Consider the following 26,308-nt stretch of genomic DNA (forward strand, 5'->3'; position numbering starts at 1 on the left):
ATTTTTAATTAGTCAAATAGATAACTGTTCAAAGTAATAATAGTAACAATGTATCTTTAATAACATATCAGCAAATCAAATCCAACAATGTACATTAATATTATATACTACTGTCAAATTGGGTATATAGGAACTCTGAAATATCTGATCAATTTTTCTGTAATCCTAAAACTGTTCTAAAAAATAGTCTATTATTTGAAAAAACAGAGATTTTCATTCAGATTATACATATATTGATAATCCTCTATTTCTCACCTCTCCCTAACCTCCAGGTCACTGTGACAGAGACCGATAGTTACCCACACAAAACTGTGTCATGTTCTGCTTTAGTATATAAATCCTGATCTAGTCTGGGTGACAATGTGTCCAACAAAACCATTATTTCCTAAGCCTCTTTTGCATCGAGAGATGGCCAATGAGATGTAAACAGGGGTTGTCAGATTCCAGGAAGGTTCTATAAGAGGGGCTAATACAGCCAGCATGTGTCCTTTTTTAATCCATAAGCACTCCCCTCTTCCAACATTCTGACAGGAATGTGAAAGTGCAGGCTGGAGCTCCAATAGCCATCTTAAACCATGAGACAACCTTGTGGATGGAACGTACATGTTAAAGAAGGTAGAGCAAAGAGAAAGATTGAGTCTGGATATCTAATAATACTGTAGAGCCACCACACATACCAGCTCCGAACGAAACAAGAATCCCCCATGGTTAAGCTACCATCACTAGAAGCCTGCTATTAGCAGATGTGGTGGAAGAGAACCTCAAGATCACCTTAACTCAAATATAAATAAACAAAAGTAACATTTCTTCCCACCTACATCTTTGTTGGTTAGACATATTCCCTCCCTCTTCCTACCTGATCACTGCAGGAGGATCAAGGTAGCAGCGACTTTCCAAGTCCCAAGTAATCCTTTTCTTCATGCACTCTGCTTGGTTCCTAAATTCCCTGTCCTATAAAATCATAAGACAGAGACTTTTACTCTCTCAGTATGCCATGGTTGTCTCCTGCTCCATCTGTGGGGCATTCTTTTAATGGATTTGGTCACAATACTTTTATTACTACTACTAATACTACTATAAGTATGACTACTACTGAAAATACTACCACCATCTTAAATTTTAGGGTACTTTACTATTAATACAGTATATAAAATAAAATACTTATATCAATCTAATACTAACTGCCAAATATTCACTCACATAACCTTAATCAGTGATTCTCAACCGTGGATGCATATTAGAATTATCTGGGAGCTGATAAAAAAAAATCAAAAACTGGGCATTGGTATTATTTTAAAAGTAAATTCTCATGTAATTGATCTGGGTTAGAGCTTGGCCATGGGTACTATTTTAAAAGCTTTCCAGGTGACTGTGATGAGCAACCAGGGTTGAGAACTAGTTATCTAAATTAAAATGCAATATAAAATCTAAATATCTAAAATAAAATATCTGATCTAAATGAAAACATTAATGTAAGAAGAGCATGAATTTTTAGTAATCACAATGATGAGAAAAGACACTGCACAATGTTTTTAAAATATTGCTAGCCTTATCTCTATTTAAAATATTTAGAATCAGATACTGAAAGTAATTCAACCACTCATTGTAAAATTACTTTATTGAATGCTTCCACTAATGATTATCAGCTCATTCAAAATATATTTGCAAATGTGTTTACAGCATTTTCTATGCTCTTGACAAACATAGGTTGTAGAAAAATGTGAAGTAAGAGTGAAAGAGAAAGAAAGAAAGAAAGAAAGAGGGAGGGAAGGAACAAAAAGAAAATAATTTCAACAACTGAAATGTTCACCAACAGGAGACTGGTTAAGCAAGTTAAAGTATGTCTATACTTTAAAAAAAGTATATCATAAAGCAAGTGTTAGCGCAAGTTCGTGTGCCGAATGCACAGCGAGGCCAAACAAACCAAAATGCTGGAGTTTGGAGCAGAGAAAAAAAGGTTTATTTCAGGGCCATGCAAGGATACAGGTGGCTTATGCCATAAAAACCCCAAGCTTTCTGAAGAGTTTCAGCAAAAATTTTTAAAAGCCCAGTGTGGGGGGGGCAGGGGCGTCGCAAGGTATGTGATCAGCTCATGCACAATTCTCTAATTGGCTGATGGTGAGGGAACAGGGTGGTGTCACAGGGGTTAACATTTTCAGTACTTAGGCTCCAGGAGGCCTGGGCCTATGTGCTCATGGTCATCTTCCATTTGGTGGGGGGTTTTCACATCTGTAAAACAGCTCAGGAAATGTGCATCAAATATTATTATCTAGGTACTTCAGAGAGGAGCTAAAGCAGAGGATTTGGGGGAAAGGCCTGTCCCCAGAAGGTCCCATAGGGTCCTGCTCTGTTATACAAGTACAAATAAAGAAAGAAAAAGAATGTGGAAGAAATCTCCAAGATACACTATAAAGCGAAAAAAGCAAGTTGCAGAAGTGTGTGAGTATGCCACCATTTGTGAAAAAAAAAAATGACAGGGAAAGAATACGTGTAGGTATACGTGTGTATGAGTATGTGAAGAAAAAACACATTTTCCCTACTTCCAATATGATTAAGCACTTTATATAAACTCAATTAAAAAGAAATAAATAAACATTTCACACTTGAGATAAAGCAAAAATAGCAGAGTCTTCTTGACAGGTTCTAGATCTCAAAACAGCAAGACTTTGAATACTTCCTATAAATCTGGACTCCCTAAAGAAAAACAATTTGATCCCTGACTTTTACTACACTGATGTCTTTGAGCCAGTCTTTCTGAAATCTGACTCCCTTGCATCCTTTTCGAGGAAACTTTACTTTTCTAAATGTTTTTGCTTCTGAGTCTTCTTTTGACTATTTACTTTTGCTTTTATATGCGTAAAAATGTAACCAGAAGGAAACACAAGAAACTATAACAAAGGTTAACTACCAGGGTGATGATCTGGGAAGGAATTAGGAAGAAGAGACATGGAGGAGGGGGGAGACTTTAACTGCATATCTCTTAATGTTTTATTTTGACCCGTAACTGTATTATAACCTACTCATAAATAAATAAATTTCAAATAAAATAAAGAATAAATATGAATTAAATCAATGATTTTGTTTGTTGGACTTAAGAAGTCAGGAAATATTTTAATCAGAACTTTATAGATAATTGTTTTATTTTGACATACACTTGTTTTATTTTAAGAGGTGATGGATGTATATGAATTACAGTGATTTACAAACTGTAAACATATGTTTTATCATATGTCAGTGCACTGAGATTATCACCAAACCCACCTAATTCTCTCACCTCAGGATGGTTGAGTTCCCCTTCTTCTTCCTCATAGGGCCCACCAACGATGAAAGCATCAGGAATGTTATTAGCTCCTGGAGCCAGAATGTTGGCGATAGGCCATTTTTTGGGCCGAGGAACAGGTTCTCTTTCCCCTCCAAGCTTCAGAGTTCCATTCTTGAAGAAAATGGGATAGTCTTTCTACAGAAATAAATACCATGTATCAGGAAATTTTGTGAAAGGCTTTGAAGTGGACAAAAAAAGATTACTGAAGTGTCTTTTCAATGGAATGCCAGGTGTTGTTTAACAGATCCTTCTGTGATTATCTGTTTCTAAAGAGGGGCCTGTGTCCTTCATTGTCTTGCTGCTATTTTATAATTCCATAATTTATAGAAAATTGATAATAATGCAAATTATTCTTGTCCATAGATATGAACATGTATTTTGTCCAGTGGAGATATAACTGATTATTGCACTATGGCTGATAAGTTTTGAATTATTAGCAAATATATTTCAAGATTCCTAGTTGCTTGTATATATGGGTCATTTGTTCAGATTCTCCTTTTTCAAAAATATTTCTTTATTTGGCTGGGTTGAGTCTTAGTTGCAGCATGTGGGATCTTCACTGTGGCATGTGGGATCTTTAGTTGTGGCATGAAAACTCTTAGTTGCCACATGTGGGATCTACTTTCCTGACCAGGAATAGAACCCGGGTCCCCTGCACTGGGAGCACAGAGTCTTTACCCACTGGACCACCAGGGAAGTCCCCAGATTCTCCCCTGAACTGGTTTAAACCCTTTATGTCATTTTATATTTATATGAGAGTCATAATGTACCTTTTTAAAACTTATCTTTTAAAAAACAAACAAATCTGACAAAGGGCTAAAAATATAGGCATTTTCATATCTGTAATTTATCTAAAATATACTTGCAATAGAAAATTGATAAAGTTATAAACAGACAATTTATAGAAAGGGAAATTCAAAAATCCAACATTTAAATAAAAACATGCTAAAAATCATTAATAATAAGTGAAATGCACATTAAAACAATGAGATACTATTTTAAACTGTAGATGGGCAAAGTCAAAGTCTGAAAATATTGTGTTGACAGCATTGTGAAGAGAATGGTATGCTTATACATAGTTGATGGAAGTGTAAATTTGTACAACTATGGAAAGCAATTTTGTAGTCTCTTATAAAAAGTAAAATTGGCATAACCTGTAACTCAACTATTCTAGTTCTTTGGGTTACGTTTTAAAACTTCTGTGAAGGAGGGGCATTTCTAGAATAGCAGAGTAAGAATCTTTGAAAATCTGCTCCTCAAAAAAAACACAAAAAAACCAATGCCAGCAAAAATTGTCAAAATTAAGGATGCCAAGACCACTCAGGGCTTCCCTGGTGGCGCAGTGGTTAAGAATCTGCCTGCCAATGCAGGGGACACAAGTTAGAGCCCTGGTCTGGGAAGATCCCACATGCCACAGAGCAACTAAGCCCGTGTGCCACAACTACTGAGCCTGCGCTCTAGAGACTGTGAGCCACAACTACTGAGCCCACGTGCCACAACTACTGAGCCCACATGCCACAATACTGAAGCCTGCACACCTAGAGCCCATGCTCACAACAAGAGAAGCCACTGCAATGAGAAGCTCGCTCACCGCAATGAAGAGTAGCCCCCACTCACCACAACTAGAGAAAGCCCAGGTGCAGCAACCAAGACCCAATGCAGCCAAAAATAAATAAATAAAATAAATAAATTTATTTTAAAAAAAAGACCATTCAATAGGGACAGGACAGTCTTTTCAACAAATGGTGCTAAGCAGGTGCTAGTTATTCACGTGCAAAAGAATGAAGTTGGTTCTTACCTAACACCATATACAAAAATTAACTCAAAATGGATCAAAGGCCTAAACATAAGAGCTAAAACTATAAAACTCTTACACACAAACACAGGGGGAAAAGCCTTGTGACATCAGATTTGGCAACGATTTCTTGGTTACAACAACAAAAGAAAAAAATGGACAAATTGAACTTCATCAGAATTTAAAATTTTGCGGTATCAAAAGACACTAACCAGGGACTTCCCTGGTGGTCCAGTGGCTAAGACTCCATGCTCCCAATGCAGGGGGCCGGGGTTCGATCCCTGGCCAGGGAACTAGATTCCACATGCTGCAACTAAAGATCCCACACGCCACAACTAAAAGATCTCACATGCGGCAACCTAACGAAGAATTTATGTGCCGCAACTAAGATGCGGCACAGCCAAATAAATAAATTAATTATTTTAAAAAGACACTAAACTTGGGCTTCCCTGGTGGCACAGTGGTTGAGAGTCTGCCTGCCAATGCAGGGGACGCGGGTTCGTGCCCGGTCCGGGAAGATCCCACATGCCACGGATCGGCTGGGCCCGTGCGCCATGGCTGCTGAGCCTGTGCGTCTGGAGCCTGTGCTCCGCAACGGGAGAGGCCACAACAGTGAGAGGCCCGCGTACCGCAAAAAAAAAAAAAAAAAAAAAAGACACTAACCAGAGTAAAAACGGCAACCAATAGAATGGGAGAAAATATTTGCAAATCACATATCTAATAAGGGAGTAATAGCTAAAATATATAGAGAACTCCTAAAACTCCAACAACAAAATGACAAACAACCCAATTCAGAAATGGGCGAAGGACTTGAATAGACATTTCCCCAAAGAAGATATACAAATGGCCAATAAGCACATGAAAAGATGCTCAACATCATTAGTCACCAGGGGGATGCAAATCAAAAACACAAGGAGATGCTACTTCACATCTATTAGGATAGCTCTTATCAAAAAACAGAAAATAACAAGTGTTGGTATATGTGGAGAAATTGGAACCCTTGTGTACTGCAGGTGGGAATATTAAATGGTGAAGGAGAATTGGAGATTTCTATACGAAAAATGTAAAATGGCAATAAAGCAGGTAAGAGTATTAACTAATTACATTTTTTTAGCAAGCAATTTGGAAATCTCAAGAGCCTCAAAAGACCCATACACAAGCATTCTATAGAAATCTGGACTAAGAAAATAACCTGGAATTAAAAGAAAGTTTTGTATAGTAAAGTACATTATATAAAATATATGCATAAAAGTAATCTGTGTAGAAATACTACATCCAGGGCTTCCCTGGTGGTGCAGTGGTTGAGAGTCCGCCTGCTGATGCAGGGGACACGGGTTCGTGCCCCAGTCCGGGAAGATCCCACATGCCGCGGAGTGGCTGAGCCCGTGAGCCATGGCCGCTGAGCCTGCGCGTCCGGAGCCTGTGCTCCGCACTGGGAGGGGCCACAACAGTGAGAGGCCCGCGTACCGCAAAAAAAAAAAAAAGAAATACTACATCCAAAAATTGTCAGATTTTAAATGTTTTATATATTTTCCATCATAACTATGTATGTATTGATATAAATTATATGTAGTATATATATATACAAGTATATAACATGTAAACTATAAATATTAACATGCATGTATAAAACAGAAGTAAACTTTATGTTTTTGAGCCTAAAATAAATCTCAGCCATTAACAGAGCCTGCTTTGAATGAAATCTTAGAAGGTGAGGAAGAGATGACCATATGAGTGTTTAAATCTCTATAAATATCTTGCTGTAAGTCTTTACCTCTCCAGCTGATGGAACTTGCAGACCAACCATGAAGTTCTGCAGCAGCCCCATTGGAATGAAGGATTCAGGCACAGAGTAGGCAGCCTCCAATGTGACCTTCAGGAGATTGCCTCCTGAGATCTGGGCTACGGTCAATAAGGGCTCCGCCACAAATACTTTAACTTCAAGACTGCACTGCTGTAAAAGAATAAAATTACACAGACATTTGAAAATGCCAGAGGCCTTCCTTTTTTCACATTATCTCATTTGAACCTCACATCATTGCTCAAGGTAAGAAGGTCAGGTTTAATTATTTCCATACAGAGGATTCAAATAGCTTTTTTTAGGTCCCATGAGTTAGAGATAAAGCCAAGAAGAGAACCTTATCCCTAAGCTAGAGCCCTTCCCTTCTCTTCTTCTATAAGATCTAAGAGAAATCAACAGTACATAGACTGGGACACTGGACCAAGGAAGGCAGATTGAGCCCAGATATCTACCTCTTTCCAGCACAAATCACACGGAATGACAGAAGGATATTAAATGATTATCTTTATATCCAATAAAACAATAATGCTACAATAGCCCTGGAAAACAAGAAATGCCATCACTGGACTACACATTTTTAGGAATCATTGAAAGACAGAAAGCAAATTAAATCAGATCTACCAAAAAAACCTAGAAGAAACCAATCACATCCTAATATAAGAGAAGGAGAGAATCATAGCAGATGTAGGAGTGAATTGTGGCAGCTCGAAGGTCAGAATCAACAAGAATCAGGAAGGGGCCTACATCAACGGTTAAGTAAGGAACTGCATTCAGAATAGTTGGGGCAGTTGGGCCTTACTTGTGCAAAACTGAAGACAGCTGTGGTATCTGCTGAGAGTGAGTGTACTTGCACAAGAGTGGCAAAAGCAGTGCCCCAAGAAGCTACTGATCCCAGGAGGAACTGGGAAACAAAGTCCAGAACACAAACCAGTAACACAGCCTACCAATTCATGCTTCCCCTCCTCCAATGACCAGAGGCAGGTTACCATGCCAGAAAGTGTGTTAGATGCATTCATATACTGTTTAATTTAATTCAACAGGTCATAGTTAAAGAGGCATTTCCATGGTTAAGCCTTCCCTGCATCTACCCCTGGACAAAGTAACAGATATCTACTCTGTGTCCATATGCCCCAACCCACCATTTAATCACACTGGTCATAACCTCTGATGTGTAGATTATGAACTCCTAAAGTAGGAGTCTGCCTTATTCATCTTTGTTTCCCAGAACCTAGCACTATGTGTGCCTGTGAAAAGAAGGTGCCTGATGAATTGGACTCAACTAAATTTAACCTTAAGAGCAGACAGGCTTGACTGAATATCAGGCTGATATGTTAAGAATTAAAACTCTAATTACCTTAATACCTGATCGAAGAGGTTCCAAGGGCGAGCCTGGCAAAGGGTGCAATGGGACCATCGTTTCAAACGAACTCTCTCCTGCGAAAAGAAGGCCAAGTCAAGCCAAAGAAGGAAGGGTTAGGCAGAAATAACTGTGCTCATCTTTCAGTGAATCCCTCAAACTCACTGAGGCTGATTTTTGCACTTCTCTGGAACTAAGTTTTATGAGAAATAAGTTTATTTCTGCTTTTGAGCAAATCACACATCTGACCTTCCAGTAAAGGAAGAAGGTCTACCACAGCTTGACCAAGAATCATGGTCTTCTCCTCTTTCTGTTTCTTTTCCTTTGGTAAAACTTCAGTCATCGTTACTAGAAAAATCAAAACAAAGAAAATGAGAACATGTCTAGCTCACACATCAGATAACCAAGGTGCAGCAAACAAAGCATTGTCAGAGAAATTCAAGTTAAGAGAAATGAACTTGAAACTCGGGAAGGCACACTAGTGACTTCCAGTGGAAGATGCTGGACCTCCTCAGTGACTTATTAATCTTTTTGCATGCAAATTATTTTTAAAAAGGATTTTTACATCATAATCATGTACACACATATGTATAAACTTACTGATACATATGATTATAACAAAGTTTCATGTAATATTCATCCTTAGCTCAAAATCCTTAGGTATTTTCTATTCTATTTCATGTATAAGAAATAACTGGTCATGACTCCCTCAATCAATTTTAGGAAAGACTAAAAATCATCATCTGGGACTTCCCTGGTGGCCCAGTGGTTAAGAATCCGCATGCCAATGCAGGGGACACGGGTTCGAGCTCCGGGAAGATCCCATATGCCGCAGAGCAACTAAGCCCATGTGCCACAACCACTGAGCCTGCACTCTAGAGCCTGTGAGCCACAACTACTGAGCCCGCATGACACAACTACCGAAGCCTGAGTGTCTAGAGCCTGTACTCTCCAACAAGAGAAGCCACCACAACACGAAGCCCGTGCACCACAACTAAGAGTAGCCCCCGCTCGTCACAACTAGAGAAAGCCCACGTGCAGCAATGAAGACTTAGTGCGGCCAAAAATAAATAAATAAATGAATTTTAAAAATAAAATAAAATAAAGAAGGAACCTGAAAGTCCCTTTTTCCTTTTTTTAAAAAAATATTTATTTATTTGGATGCATTGGGTCTTCGTTGCAGCACGCAATATCTTCATTGTGGCGTGGGGGCTTCTCTCTAGCTGTGGCACGTGGTCTCTAGAGTGTGTGGACTCAGTTGTTGCAGCACACGGGCTTAGCTGCCCCGTGGCATGTGGGATCTTAGTTCCCGACCAGGGATTGAACCCATGTCCCCGGCATTGGAAGGATTCTTAACCACTGGACCACCAGGGAAGTCCCCAGTCCCTATGTTTATTTGTTTTAATTCCATGATTTCTTATGGTACATACTTACATGGTTTAACTTTGTACACATTTTTATCCACGTAGAATTTATTTTGGTGTAATTCTGAGATATTAGTTACATCTTTTTCCAGAGAGCTACCCAGGTGTCCTTACACCATTGATTACATAGACCATCTTTTTCCCTACTGATGTGAAATGTCATCTTAATCAGATGCTAACTTACCAGAAGTACTGGTGACGATCTCTGGACCTGCTAGTCTGTCCTAATAATCTGTAAGTCTCTGCATGCACAAACACCTCATTGTTTTATTATGGTCTTACACTATGTTTTACTCTCATGTAGGATTAATAATCCCTCATTAACTTTTTCAGAAATTCCTGATTATTCTTACTTTAAAAAACTTTTTTCTGGGCACTTCCCTGGTGGTGCAGTGGTTAAGAATCCTCCTGCCAGTGCAGGGGACATGGGTTCGATCCCTGGTCCGGGAAGATACCACATGCCACAGAGCAACTAAGCCCGTGTGCCACAACTACTGAGCCTGCGCTCTAGAGCCTGTGTGCCACAACTACTGAAACCCGTTTGCCTAGAGCCCGTGCCCCGCAACAAGAGAAGCCACTGCAATGAGAAGGACGCGCACCGCAGCAAAGAGTAGCCCCCGCTCGCAGCAACTAGAGAAAGCCCATGTGCAGCAATGAGAACCCAATGCAGCCAAAAATAAATAAATAAAATATAAATTTAAAAAAAAAACTTTTTTCTGTAAGCATTCTATAATTAAAAAAAATAATGTTGGCAGATTTATAGAGATCATGTTAAACTTATAGGTAAACTGAGGGAGAATGACATCTTTGTTATATTGAGCATTCCTGTTTAATATGGTATGCCTTTCCTTTTGTTCCACCTCATACCTCTCAACAGCATTTTCTTTGAATCAGGATCCAAATAAGGTCCACACATTGTGATTAGCTGGTGTCTCTTAAGTCTCCTTCACTCTATTGATGTGTCTTCCATTTCTTTAGGTTTTCTAAATTGTCCATTTTATCAAAGTTTTCATGAGTAATGGCAGAATATTCTTTTTTATGTCTTTTAAAAATTGTTTTAAAATACACATTACATAAAGTTGATCATCCTAACCATTTTTAAGTATCAGTCCAGTGGTACTAAGTATATTCACATTTTTGTGCCACCATCACAGCTATCCATCTCCATAACTCTTTTCACCTTCTAAAATAGAAACTTTATACCTATTCAACAATAACTCCCCATTTTCCCCTCCCCCTGGAAATCACCAGGATACTTTCTATCCCTATGCATTTGACTACTCTAGGTACCTCATATAAGTGAAATCATACAGTACTTGTCTTTTCATGACTGGCTTATTTCACTTAACATAATGTTCTCAAAGTTCATCCATGGTATAGCATATGTCACACTTTCCTTCCTTTTACGGCTGAACAATATTCTACTGTACGTATATACCACATTTTGCTTATCCATTCATCTGTCAATGGACACGTGGATTGCTTCCACATTTTACCTTTTGTGAATAATGCTCCTATGAACATAAGTGTACATATATCTCTTTGAGACCCTTTCAATTCTTTTGTATGTATTGCCAGAAGTGAAATCGCTGGATCATACGGTCATTCTATTCTTAATTTTTTGAGGAACCACCAGTTCCTACAGTAACCACACCATTTTACAGTTCCACCAAAAGTACACAATGGTTCCGATGTGTCTACATCCTTGCCAACACTTGTTTTCTGTTTCTTTGACAGAAGCCATCTTAATGGGTATGAGATTGTATCTCGTATTTTTGGTTAGCATTTCCCTAATTAGTGATGTTGACTATTTTTTCATGTGTTTACTGGCCATTTGTAGATCATCTTTGGAAAAAAGTCTATTCAAATCCTTTTCCCATTTTTGAATTAGGTTGTTTGGGGTATTTTTGGTATTGAATTTTAGGAGTTCTCTATGTATTCTGGATATTAACCCCCTATCAGATATATGATTTGTAAATATTTTCTCACATTCTGTGGGTTGCCTTTTTACTCTGTGGATAGTGTCTTTTGATGCCCCAAAGTTTTAAATTTTGATGAAGTTCAATTTGTCCATTTTTTTCTTTTGTTACCTGTGCCTTTGCTATCCTATCCAAGAGTCAATGAGAAATCTAATATGATGAAGTTTTGACCTATGTTTTTTTCTAAGTGCTTTATTGTTTTAGAACTTACATTTAGGTCCTTGATCCATTTTTGCATTAAGTTTTGAATGTGGTGTTAGGTAAGAGTCCAACTTCATTCTTTTGCTTGTGGATATCCAGTTTTCCTAGCACTACTAGTTGAAAAGACTTACCCTCCCTATTGAATGGTCTTGGCATCCTTGTCAAAAATCATTTGACCATATATGTTAGGGTTTATTCCTCAGCTCTCTATTCTATTCCACTGTTCTGTATGTCTCAGTTTCTGTCAATATCACCCTGTTTTGATTACTGTAGCTTTGTAGTAGGTTTTGAAAACAAAGTACAAGACCCCCAACTTTGTTCTTTTTTAAGACTGTTTTGGATATTTGGGGTCTCTTAAGATTTCATATGAATTATAGGAAGGTTTTTATTTAATTTCTTCAAAAAAATGTCTTTGGAATTTTCATAGGGATTGCACTGAATCTGTAGATCACTTGGAGAAGTACTAACATTTTAACAATATTAAATCTTCCGATCCATGAACATGTGATCTGTTTCAATTTATTTGTGTCATCTTTAATTTCCTTCAGCAATGTTTTGTAGTTTTATATTTATGTAGATATATCTTTCTCTATTCTTTTACTTTTTACCTTACCATATGGTTATATTTTGAGTTTCTTGTATATAGTGTATTTCTTTATCGAATTTGTAATCTCTGTGTCTTGATATATTTAATGTAATTATTAATATATTAGGGCTTAAGTCTGCTGGGTTTTGTTTGGCCCCTCTTTTTCATTTCTCTGTTTTCTTTTCTCAGCCTTTCTCTGGATTACCTAAGCATTCTTTAGAATTCCATTTTTATTTCTCTATAATACTTTTGAATATATCTCTTTGTATAGATGTTCTAGTCATTGCTATAGGTATTGCATTATATATATACTATTTATTACAATCTACTGATGTCATCATTTCACTAGTTTGAATGAAGTATAGAAACATTACCTCCCTTTATGTCCCCTTGCCCTCCCTGTTTATAATTGCCAAAAATACTTTCTCAATATACAGAACCACATCAGATAGTGTTATACTTTGTTTCAAATGTCAAACACAATTTAGAAAACTCAAGGAGAAGGAAAGCTTATTTTGTCTGTCCAAATTTTTGCTTACCATATTCTTTCTTCTTTCCTGATGTTTCTAGGTTCTTTCTTTTATCATTCCCTTTCTGTTCAGAGAACTTCCTTCAACCATTCTTTTAGGGTAGGTCTTCTGGTGACAAATTCTTAGTTTTCTTTCATTTGAGAATATCTTGATTTCCACTTCATATCTTTTATTTAGGTATTCCATTCTAGGTGAGCAGTTCTTTTACCACTTTGTAAATATTGTTCCATTTCCTTTGGGCCTCCATGTTTTCTGAAGAGAAACTGATACCATTGTAGTTGTTTTCCCTGCTTTCAATTTTTTTTTTCTGTATCTTCAGTTTTCAGAAGTTTTACTATGGTGTTCCTTAGTACAGATTTCTTTTGGGTTTATCCTGTTGGGACTTTGCTTAGCTTCTGAATCTGTAGGTTTATGTCTCTAGCCAAATTTGGGGAGTTTTCAGGCTTAACTTCTTTGAATACTTTTCCAGCCTCACTCTTTCTTCTCTCCTTCTGATACTCCCATAACACTGTTAAATCTTTTGGCATAGTCCCACAGGACTCTGAAGCTCTGTTCATATTCTTTTAGTCTATTTCTTCTACATTACTCAGATTGAGTAATTTCTATTGTTCTATCTTCCAGTTCACTGATTCTTTCCCCTTTTTCCTCCATTCTGCTGTTGAGCCCATTCACTGAGCTTTTCATAGCAGTTAATGTATTTTTCAGTTCTAAAATTTCTACTAGGTTCTTCTTTATATCTTCTATTTCTTACTGAGACTTTCTATTTCCCCTATGAGTCTATCTATTGTTTTTTCATTTGTTTCCAACATGTTTACAATTGCTCATTGAAGCATTTTTATCATGGCTTCTTTAAAATCTTTGTCTAATAATGCTAACATATCTATCATCTTGGTGTTACCATCTACTGATTATCTGTTTAATTCAGTTTGAGATCTTCTAGTTCTTAGTATAATGAGTGATTTTCAAATGAAACCTGGAATTTTTATATTATGCTATGAAACTCTGAATCATACTTAAACCTTTTTTGCTGGCATTTTTTGACACCGCTCCTACACAGGAAGGGGAGAGGCAATGCCTCATTATTTTCAGGTGGAGATAGAAGCCTAGGTTCCCCACTCAATCTCCATTAATACCTGAGTGGGGCAGCTCCTCCATACTGCTGAGGGAAAATGGGGGTTCTGATTCCTTACTTGTTCTCTACTGATACTACAGTGGGTGTAGATGCATTACCACTAGGTGATGGTGAGTTTTGATTTTACACTAGACCCCGTTTGACACACGCCAGTGGGGAGTGGAGGAGCACCTCGTTACTGCCCGATTGGGGCAGAAGCCCTGGCTCCCCGTGTGGTCTCCATTAAAACCACATGTTAAGGGAATTCCTTGGCAGTCCAGTGGTTAGGACTCGGTGCTTTCACTGCCTGGGCACAGGTTCTATCCCCGGTCAGGGAACTAAGATCCCACAAGCTGCGTGGCATGGCCAAAGGGAAAATAACAAAAAACAAAAAACACATGTTGAGAGAGGGGGGTCATTACCATAGAGCACAAAAGTCCTGGCTTCCTACTTGGTCTTCTCTGACACCACTCAAGTAGGGTGTTGAGGCATGTTATTTCAGCTTTGTGCGTGTGTAAGCCTAGGTTCCCCACTTGGCTTGGGTATGGGTGGGGCCACAGTTTTTTTTTCTGGGCATTTGACTGGAGTAGAGCAGTTTCTGTCTAAATGTTTTCTGTCATGCTAGGCTGCCCCCTTTCCTGGTCTTTTGATTAGAGAGAGCAGACTTTTGTTGTTGGTTGGTTGGTTTGATCTGTACCCATTTTTGTTTCCAGATTGCTGGCTTCTTCAGCATACAGTTTGGGATAGATGAGGCAAAAAGAAAACCCAAGGAACTCATACTGTCTTTCCTCAAGTCTCATTTCTTTCTTCTCTCTACCTTTCAGAGTCTGTTATATAAATAATGTCCAGGGTTTATAGTTCTGAGAGGAATAGAGGAAAGTATATCTAGTCCATCTTCTTGGAGGCAGAAGTTCTGTTTAAAATTCTTCTTGATGGGCTTCCCTGGTGGTGCAGTGGTTGAGAGTCCACCTGACGATGCAGGGGACACGGGTTTGTGCCCCGGTCCGGGAAGATCCCACATGCCCCGGAGCGGCTAGACCCATGAGCCATGACCACTGAGCCTGCGCGTCCAGAGCCTGTGCTCAGCAACGGGAGAGGCCACAACAGTGAGAGGCCCGCGTACAGCAAAAGAAAAAAAAAATTCTTCTTGATTTCTAATGACTGTACTTAAGATTATAAATGTATCTCTAAGCACTACGTTAGGTATATCCCACAGTTTTGGTATTTGGTGTTTTACTGTTGACTTGATTCTAACTGCTTTGCAGTTTTTATGATGATTTCTTCTTTGTCTCATGAATTATTCATAATAATTTTTGCTATATTTTTGTTATTTCTTATTTTTTTGACTGTTGTATTTTGGTCAGAAAGCTTTGTCTGTATGCTATTGATTCTTTGGTATATGGCAGGACTTGCTTTGTGGCCTGGTAAGTGGCCAGCTTTTATTATACAAATGTTCCTTGCATCTTTTAAGAAAATACATATTATTTAATGATCAACATAACTCTATGATTACTAATTCTCAGAGAAATTTTTTTTGTCTACCCAGCACCTAGACAGATATGATGGTGAGTGAACTTTTTTCTAGTCCAATCTTTTTGAGAGTCTCGGCTTACGACGAGGTAGGTGGTCTCACTCTCAACTTCCCATCTACAGCAGCCCAAGTCTCTGTCTCTGTAAGAGCATTAAAATCCAAGCCCCTGGGTTTTAGAATACTGCCCTCTCCCCCAACACCACCACACACCAACGGCAGCTGTTCAAGAGTTCCAGGTTTCAGTTTCTGTTTTGTTTCTGGAACAAAGGAACTACCATTTCTTTCTCACGAGTTCAGTGACATACTTAAAATAAGGGTCCAGTATTGCCTTTCCTATCCAGCATGCTAGGGAAGAAGGCAATTGAGATACAACTCTTATTTGGGGTGACAGAGAAGCACAGAGGAAAGAAGAAAGAAGTAGAAGAGAGCGGGTGGGATAAAAGAGGGCAGGTCAGATGGATGCCTCCGTGGTTGACTGATTTCCACCTATGCCAGAGCTAGGAATCACTGCTGCTGAACAGTGTTTCCCAGTAATCACCTGAGACATTTTTTTCCGAATGTACAGCTACCTAGGCTCTTCCCATGGCAGTTGTGAACTTAGTGGTATGGGGTGGGACCCTGAAGATTACTTTCTCCCAGATTACTTTCTCTCAGGTGACTGTTATGGAAAGAAAGGTCTGGAAAGCATTGCTCTAGAATACTGTATAGATTCTTAGGTCCACCTCTCCGGGTTTGTGATCTTGGAATCTGGGTTTTCGCAGGTACCTTAGGAGATGTGCCACTAAAAAATAACAAAAACAAAAAATAACAAGTATGGGTCATCAATCGGATCAAGATTGCAGAGGAATAGGATGGGGAGCTCACCTTCTGCCACAAATACATCAAAAATACATCTACATGTGGAATGATTCCCACAGAACATCTACTGAATGCTGGCAGAAGACCTCAGACTTCCAAAAGGGCAAGAAAATCTCCACATAACTTGGAGAACAAAAGAAAAGAGAAAAAAAAGAGAGAAAGGAATCAGGATGGGACCTGCGCCCCCAGGAGGGAGCTGTGAAAGAGGGAAAGTTTCCACACATTGGGAAGTCACCTCACTGGTGGGGAGATCAGCCAGAACAGAGGGGGAGCTTTAGAGCCTCAGAGGAGAGTGCAGCAACCGATTTGCAGAGGACAAAGCAGAGAGAACCCTGCACAGATGGTTGGTGTCACCACCCGGCACTCGCCAGCCTGATACGCTTGTCCACTGAGGCGAGCGGGGGTTGGGTGCTGAGGCTCAGGCTTTGGAGGTCAAACCAGGGGAGAGGACTGGGGTTGGCTGTGTGCAGACAGCCTGAGGGGGCTAGGGTGTGGTGTGCCTCAATCAAGGGAGTACAGGAAGAAGCCTGGGCCCACGAGAGAGGCAAGACGCCATTGTTGTGGGTGTGAGAGGAGAGAGGCGGGACCTCCATAGGAGTTTCTTTCTCTACACACACTCTCAGGTGGCAAGGCACTGCCTACCTGAGCTCCAGGGGCAGGTACGAGCCGCCACTGCCATCTCGGACTCCAGAGGTGGGCGCAGACTGCTGCCACTACCAAGGGTCCCACAACTGGGCATCAACCGCTGCCCCGACCGCTGCCTTCCTGGGAGTGTGCTCGGGCTGTGCACCCACACACCCACCATCAAGGGGATAACGGCCAGCACAAACTGTGGAAAGAGGCAGCAAGCGTCCAAACCAAAAACAGCCCTCGCGCCAAAAATATATTTAACCCACACAAGCTATGCAGGGACATTCCCACATATAAATAGCCCTCCAAGACGAGAGTAGATAACCATTTCTCCTAAACTCACAGAGTAAGAGAAATATAAGCAAAATGAAGAAGCAGTTAAATTGCTTCTTTGACTCCCAGTTAAAAGACCAAGAGAATTCCCCAGAAGGAACAAACAAGGAAACAGACCTCTTCAGTCTAAGACAGCAAGTTCAAAAAGGTAATGAAAATACTGAAAGTATTAAGAAAGGCTATTGGCAGAAATGCAGATTACGGTAAAAAGGAACTAGAAACTACGAGGAGGAGCCAAGAAAAATTAGAAAATTCATTTGCCAAGACAAAAGCTGAGCTAAAGGCAATGAATAGCAGAATGAATAATGCAGAAGAAAGAATAAGGGATCTGGAAGATAGAATAATGGAAATTACCCAATCAAAACAGCAGAGAGAAAACCAAATGAAAAAAAAAAAGAAAGCAATATAAGAGACCTATGGGATAATATAAAGAATGCCTATCTATGCATAATAGGTATTCCAGAAGGAGAAGAAAGAGAAAAGGGTATTGAAAATGTATTTGAAGAAATTATGGCTGAAAAAATCCCAAATCTAAAGAAGGAAACAGATATCTAGATACAAGAAGCACAGAGGGTCCGAAACAAGACGAACCCAAACCGACCTACACCAAGACATATTCTAATAAAAATGGCAAAAGTTAAAGATAAAGAGAGCATTCTAAAGGCAGCAAGAGAAAAACAAATAGTTAATTACAAGGGAACTCCCATAAGGCTATCAGCTGATTTCTCTACAGAAACGCTGCAGGTCAGAAGAGAGTGGCAAAATATATTCAAAGTTTTGAAAGGGAAAAATCTGCAACCTAGAATACTCTACCCAGCAAGATTATCATTCAGAATAGGAGGGGAAATAATTTCTCAGACAAGCAAAAACTAAAAGAATACAGCAATACTAAACCTATCCTAAAAGAAATATTGAAAGGTCTTCTCTAAATAGAAAAGAAACAAGAAGATATAGGAAGGAGGAAATCACAGTTTACAGTTGGAAAGTAAATCACTTAAATTAGTCAGTCTACAGATCAAAAAGAAAAAAAAACTTATTTGTGAAAGTGATGATAAACACAAGGAACAGAAAAAGGATAAACATGAAGATGTAAAAAAGGACATCAAAATCCTAAAACGTGGGAAAGGAGGGTAAGAAAATGTAGATTCTTTTTTTTAGAATGTGTTTGAACCTATATGACTATCAGTCTAAAGCAAGCAGATATAGGAAGAGGTTACGATACTTGAAAAGCAGGGCAACCACAAATCAAAAATATACAATAGATTACTAAACCCAAAAAGAAGAGAACACAAGCATAAAATAAAAGGAAATCATCAAACCACAAAAAGAAAAACTAAAAGAAAAAGAAAGGAACAAAAAAGAAACATAGAATCAACTGGAAAACAAGGTTTAAAATGGCAATAAAGGACTTCCCTGGTGGCACAGTGGTTAAGAATCCGCATGCCAATGCAGGGGACATGGGTTCGAGCCCTGGTCCAGGAAGATCCCACATGCCGCGGAGCAACTAAGCCCATGCGCCACAACAGCTGAGCCTGCATTCTAGAGCCTTTAAGCCACAACTACTGAGCCAACATGCCACCACTACCGAAGTCTGCACGCCTAGAGCCTGTGCTCTGCAACAAGAGAAGGCACCGCAATGAGAAGCCTGCTCACTGCAACAAAGAGTAGCCCCCACTCGCCGCAACTAGAGAAAGCCTGTGCCCAGCAACGAAGACCCAATGCAGTCAAAAATAAATAAATAAATTTATTTTTTTAAATGGCAATAAATACATATGTATCAATAATTACTTTAAATGTCAATGGACTGAATGCTCCAATCAAAAGACAAAGAGTGGCAGACTGGATTAAAAAAACAAGAGCCTACAATATGCTGCCTACAAAAGACACACCTTAGGGCAAAGGACACACACAGATTGAAAGTGAGGGGATGGAAAAAGATGTTTCATGCAAACAGAAATGACAAGAAAGCAGGAGCTGAAATATTCATATCAGACAAAATAGATTTTAAAATAAAGGCCATAAAGAAAGATAAAGAAGGACATTATATAATGGTAAAAGGATGAATACAAGAAGAGGATTTTACACTCATCAACATATATGCACCTAACCCATTCACGATAAAAACTCTTACCAAAGTAGGTATACAGGGAATATATCTCAACATAATAAAAGCCATTATGACAAACCCACAGCCAATATAATACTCAATGGTGAAAAGCTGAAAGACTTCCCATTAAAATTTGGAACAAGACAAGGATGCCCACTCTTACTACTTCCATTCAACATAGTATTGGAAGTCCTAGCCACAGCAATCAGACAAGAAAAAGGAATAAAAGGTGTCCAAATTGGAAGGGAAGAGGTAAAACTGTTCCTATATGCAGATGACATGATACTATATATAGAAAACCCTAAGGACTCCACGCAAAAACTACTAGGTCTAATAAATTCAGCAAAGCAGCAAGATACAAGATCAACATTCAGAAATCGGCTGCATTTCTTTACACTAACAATGAAATATCAGAAAGGGAATGTAAAAAAATAATACCTTTGGGAATTCCCTGGTGGTCCAGTGGTTAGGACTCCATGCTCTCACTACAGAAGGCCTGGTTTCAATCCATCCATGGTTGGGGAACTAAAATCCCACAAGCCGCTTGGTGCAGCCAAAAAAGAAAAAAAAAAAAAGCTTTTTAACATTACACCAAAAAAAAATAAAATACCTAGGGATAAACTGACCAAAGAGGTGAAAGACTTATATGCTGAGAACTATAAAACATTAATAGAGGAAATTAAAGATGATTCAAAGAAACAGATATCCCATGCTCTTGGACTGGAAGAATTAATAGTTAAAATGGCAATACTACCCAAAGCAATCTACAGATTTAATGCAATTCCTATCAAATTACCCATGACATTTTTCACAGAACAAGAACAAATGATCCAAAAATTTATATGGAACCATAAAAGACCCAGAATTGCCAAAGCAATCCTAAGGAAAAAAACAAAGTAGGAGGCATAACTCTATCAGACTTCAGACAATACCACAAAGCTACAGTAACCAAAACAGCACGGTATTGGTACAAAAACAGACATACACATCAATGGAACAGAATAGAGAGCCCAGAAATAAACCCACACACCTATGGTCAATTAATCTTCAACAAAGGAGGCAAGAATATACAATGGGAAAAAGACAGTCTCTTCAGCAAGTCATGCTGGGAAAGTTAAGACAGCTGCATGTAAATCAATGAAGTTATAACACATACTCACAGCAGCACAAAAATAAATTCAAAACACCTTAAAGATTTAAACATAAGACAAGACACCATAAAACTCCTATAAGAAAGCATAGGCAAAACATTCTCTGACATAAATTGTACCAATGTTTTCTTTGGTCGGTCTTCCAAGGGAATAGAAATAAGAACAAAAATAAAGAAATGGGACCTAATCACCCTTACAAGCTTTTGCATAGCAAAGGAAACCATTAAAAAAAAAAAGAGAGACTTCCCTGGTGGTCCAGTGGTTAAGAATCCACCTTCCAATGCAGGGGATGTCGGTTCAATCCCTGGTTGGGGAACTAAGATCCCACATGCTGGGGGACAACTAAGCCCGTGTGTCGCAACTACTGAGCACACGAGCCACAATTAGAGAGAAGCCCGTGCACCACAACGAAAGAGCCTACATGCTGCAACGGAGATCCTGTGTACCACAACTAAGACCCGACACAGCCAAAAATTAAATAAATAAATAAATAAATAAAGATTGGGACTTCCCTGGTGGCACAGTGGTTAAGAATCCACCTGCCAATGCAGGGGATAAGGGTTCAAGCCCTGGTCTGGGAAGATCCCACATGCCGCAGAGCAACCAAGCCTGTGCGCCACAACTACTGAGCCTGCGCTCTAGAGCCCATGAGCCAGAACTACTGAGCCCATGCGCCTAGAGCCCATACTCTGCAACAAGAGAAACCACAGCAATGAGAAGCCTGCACACCACAACAAAGAGTAGCCCCCGCTCACCACAACTAGAGAAAGCCCATGTGCAGCAACAAAGGCCCAACACAGCCAAAAATAAATAAATAAATATTTTTTTAATAAATTAAAATAAATAAATAAATATTAAGAAAAGAAAAAGAAAAAAAAAGAAAAGACAACCTACAGAATGAGAGAAAAGATTTGCAAATGATGCAACCAACAAGGGCTTAATCTCCAAAATATACAAACAGCTCATACAACTGAACAACAAAAAAACAAACAACCCAATAGAAAAATGGGCAGAAGACCTTAATAAACATTTCTCCAAAGACATACAGATGGTCAGTAGGCACATGAAAAGATGCTCAACATCACTAATTATTAGAGAAATACAAATCAAAACTACAATGAGGTACCACCTCACACCAGTCAAAATGGCCATCGTCAAAAGTCTACAAATAACAAATACTGGAGAGGGTGTGGAGAAAAGGGAACCCTCCCAAACTGTTGGTGGGAATGTAACTTGGTGCAGCCACTACGGAAAACAGTATGGAGATTCCTCATAAAACTAAAAATAGAACTACCATATGATCCAGCAATCCCACTCCTGGGCATATACCCAGACAAAACTATAATTCAAAAAGATACATGAACCCCTATGTTAATAGCAGCACTATTCACAATAGCCAAGACATGGAAACAACCTAAATGTCCATCAACAGATGAACGGATATAGAAGATGTGGTACATATATACAATGGAATACTTCTCAGGCATAAAAAAGAATGAAATAATGCCATTTGCAGCAACATGGATGTAACCAGAGATTATCATACTAAGTAAAGTAAGTCAGAAAGAGAAAGACAAATATCATATGATATCACTTATATGTAGAATCTAAAATATGGCAGAAAAAAAAGTGGATATATGTGTATGTATAACTGACTCACTTTGCTGTACAGCAGAAACTAACAGAAAATTGTAAACCAACCATACTCCAATAAATAATTTTTTTAATTAAAAAAAATCCTCATAAGTCAAATTACAGTATATCTTAATGTGAACATTCAAAATGACAATTCTAATTTAAACATATCTCGAGGTTACTAATGCTAATAATAAAAAGACAAAACAAAACAAAAATAAATAAAGAAAATATGGCACAAATGAACCTATCTACAAAACAGAAACAGATTCACAGATACAGAGAACAGAGTTGTGCTTGCCAAGGTGGAGGGGTGAGGGAGAGGGATGGACTGGGAGTTTAGGGTTAGTAGGTGCAAATTATCAGATTTAAAATGGATAAACAACAAGGTTCTACTGTATAGCACAAGGAACTATAACCAATCCCCTGGGATAAACTGTAATGGAAAAGAATATTAAAAAAGAATGTATGTATGTGTATAACTGAGCCACTTTGCTGTACAGCAGAAACTAGCACAACACTGTAAATCAACTATACTTCAATAAAAAATAAATTAAATAAATAAAATTTTAAAAATCACACTACCAAAAAATAAAAAAGAGTATGGGTTAAAACAAAGAAGACTTAGCCTAGAATACAGGTTTAGGAACAAAGTATTTCAGAGATAATATTATGTAGTTAGAAACTGTAAAAGTGTGAATACAGAAACTATCCATCTATTTATCCATTCATTCATTCAACATTTTTTGAGCCCCTTTCTATCCCAGATATTTCTAAGCACTAGAAATTCTGAAATAAATAAATAAATAAACAAACAAATACAGCCCTGATTTCAAAAAGTGTCTCCTCTAACAAGGGAGGCAAATTAATAATTGCTATACAGTTTGGTGAATATACAGAAGTACAGATAGGGCTGCCAGGTAAAATACAAGATGCCAAATTAAATTTGAATTTCAGATAAACAACAAATAATTTTTTTAGTGTAAGTATGTCCCAAATTTTGTTTTTTGGGTTTTTTTGTTTGTTTGTTTTGTTTTTTTCCCCTAAATCTAGCAACCTTAAATATACGAATACAAAGGAAAAGCTCACAAATCAGCTTAGGAGATGAAGGCTGCAAATTTCAGTTATATGTCTATTCATTTACGCCCATGGATTGAATTGAGCATTATCTACATTCTTGCTTGTTTGACTGTTAATAAGAATTGATTAGTTACTAAAAAGTTATTAAATAATATTTTTTAGGGAAATTAAAATGAGTTGTACACATGAATAGATCAAATTATCTATATATGATTGGTCTTGTTTCAAACTGGGGGCTGTTTTTTTCATAAAAGAGCATGTTTGCTTCCATGTTATTGCTTATTGTTCTTCAAAATTGTATAAATATTCTTTTTTTTGATCATATGTATGTTTTACTATCAGCTTCTGGAAAGAATAAAGTCAATTTGGAAAATAAAAAAAATTTTTTTTTTAAAGTTCAGTTATGTGTCAAAAGGTCTTCAATACAAACTGATTAAAATTAGTAGGTCATGGTGACAGCTGCCAGAACCAGGTGGGACTCAAAGTATACTGTGTTATTCCCAGATTAAAAAGGTAAGGTGTGTTCATCTGTCCCTACAACAGCTACTAAATATCTCAGAATATCCTGATCACTCATGTAATTAACATATTTAGAATCCCAAGGACTTACAGAACACAGGTTTGTGGGCGAGGTCATGTAAAGTGACTCCTCCTTCAGGATTGAACTCAAAACTGCAAGTGAAGTTGTATTTTGCAGTTCCTTCTGGAGAAACAACAATTTTTGCAGAGTCTCCCAGAACCACCTGATTGAATTCTGCACGGATAAAGGTAACTGGAGCATCTCCTTTAAAACCTTTCTGTTGACAGAAAAATACAATTATATTCAAATAGAGAATTTTCCTACATATCTGGCAACCCATTTTGACTTTATATAGCATTTTGCACGTTTTCCTAACAAGCTATGTTACGAATACAAACGGGGCAAGTAGAAAGTCATTGAACAAATCTAGTTGTAGCTAAATGTAACATTCTATTTAAAGGCCGTTAAGTTGGAAGCTTTGAAAAATAACAGTAAGTGTGTTTATATGATTATATAATTGTGGAAGATTTGAAAAAGTGAGGAAAGCACATAGGAAAACAAATTACCTGTAATAATATATTTTCTAGTGTTTTGCTGTGTGTGTGTGTGTATATATATATATATATATGCACACACATTTATATATACATTTTTTTATATACCCTTTAAAAGAAAGTAGAGGTCATTTATTACATCCTGTTTTGGAATAAGCTTTTTGACTTCATAGTACTGAATGAATTTTTTTTTTTTTTTTTTGCGGTACAAGGGCCTCTCACTGTTGTGGCCTCTCCCGTTGCGGAGCACAGGCTCCGGACGCGCAGGCTCAGCGGCCATGGCTCACAGGCCCAGCCGCTCCGTGGCATGTGGGATCTTCCCAGACCGGGGCACGAACCCGTGTCCCCTGCATCGGCAGGCGGACTCTCAACCACTGCGCCACCAGGGAAGCCCCTGAATGAATATTTTGACGTTTCATTATTCTTGTAAATTTTAATAGTTATATCATATTGTAGTTTTATTATTTAAATTCATCAAATGAAATTAATCACAAGAGAAGTTCTGGAGGAATTCAGATCCTTTTCAGGAGAAAGGAACTGCTGTCTAGGAAAATGAAAACCAGTTGTTTCACCCCCATGAAATTTAGTATTCAAATTGCCGGGTATTTTACACATTAATATGACTTGCTGATTATAGACTAACAATAAGGAACACTGAGAAGGAAGTGCCATTGCTATGTAAAGCCAGGAGGTTTGGTGGTACAGAATAATGCAGAACTCCATGCCTCCTGCTAATGTTCCCAACACATCTTCCCCAAGCCAAAACTGGATGACTTACAGGGAGATCTGAGCCCAAAGACAAAAGTACATTCAAGGAGAATGAATAAACTAAGGACTTCCAGGATTCCCAAAAATAACTTTACCAAGTCATATCCATCTGTCACAGTGATCTGCACGGGTCTGCCTGTTGATGACACCTGCTCCATATCAGCACCTGGGCAAAGTCTCTCTGGTCTTCTTTGATCTCTGTGAACATAATGAACGAACCTGTCCCCTTATATACCATAGTTGCACAAGTATCCACATTACATCATAACCAATACCAGGGGAGAACCTAGAGAAATGCCCTAGTCCAGCACTGTTTTGTGCACTTTCCAACCTTTGTTGCCAGATAGGCAGTGCCTTAGGGACCTGGTCAGAAGGATGATTCTGCTGGTTAGTGCTAAAAAGATTCTTATACATGTAACTAACCCATTAAGCACAAATTATCACAAGGCAAAGAGGGTAGGAATGCCATCACCCCACCTCCCATCCCCCACCTCCTTCAAAGTGTTTTTTGGTAGCTTTTTTTTCTTTGTGATGTGCAAAACTCCCCTCAAGCGTTACTTAACCTCTCAGTTTTAGAAAAATATATTTTGATAACAAGAAAGAGGCCGCCCCACAGAATGTTAGTCCACTGGAAAAAGTCCTGATGTATGTCTTATTTAATCAAAGGTATTTTCAAATTATTTTACAACACTAAGGATACAACTTCAAAAATAAATTGGATATATGTTAAGGAAAAAAAAAGGTCATGTTTTCTGACTCAATTCAAAGTGGAACTTAATGCAATTCAAATATTTACATCGGATATACTATGCTAAGTGTGTCTAGGACTGGTGGTAGAAAAAAGAAAGAGATATCTTGCTGTCTCCAAGCTTTATAAGTATTCTGCATCTTTCTAGCGACTCCCTCATTTTCCCTGTTACCTACAAGTCCCAGATCACTTGTTCAACGTTATGTCTCCAGGCTCATTCAGGGCCTAAGTGGCCCTGACAACTTTCTTATCAAGTTTACATTTGAAATGATCTTTTACATCAGTCT

General features: G+C 38.3%; 1 protein-coding gene across 1 annotated transcript in view; it reads right to left on the bottom strand.

Moving 5' to 3' along the window:
- Positions 1 to 26,308, bottom strand: part of CFAP70 (cilia and flagella associated protein 70) — an 87,689-nt gene that overhangs the window by 60,454 nt on the left and 927 nt on the right. The window contains exons 2-8 of the mRNA XM_029201293.1: positions 25,369 to 25,471; positions 24,042 to 24,228; positions 8,525 to 8,623; positions 8,273 to 8,352; positions 6,892 to 7,071; positions 3,275 to 3,457; positions 857 to 951 (exon numbers count right to left, since the gene is read on the bottom strand). Of these exons, the coding sequence (XP_029057126.1) occupies positions 857 to 951; positions 3,275 to 3,457; positions 6,892 to 7,071; positions 8,273 to 8,352; positions 8,525 to 8,623; positions 24,042 to 24,228; positions 25,369 to 25,431 (887 nt within the window). The 5' untranslated portion in view covers positions 25,432 to 25,471. The remainder of the gene's footprint in view (positions 1 to 856; positions 952 to 3,274; positions 3,458 to 6,891; positions 7,072 to 8,272; positions 8,353 to 8,524; positions 8,624 to 24,041; positions 24,229 to 25,368; positions 25,472 to 26,308) is intronic.

Source organism: Monodon monoceros, unplaced genomic scaffold, assembly GCF_005190385.1.
Source record: "Monodon monoceros isolate NGI ecotype Baffin Bay Population unplaced genomic scaffold, NGI_Narwhal_1 Super_Scaffold_4, whole genome shotgun sequence".
Classification (NCBI taxonomy): Eukaryota; Metazoa; Chordata; class Mammalia; order Artiodactyla; family Monodontidae; genus Monodon; species Monodon monoceros.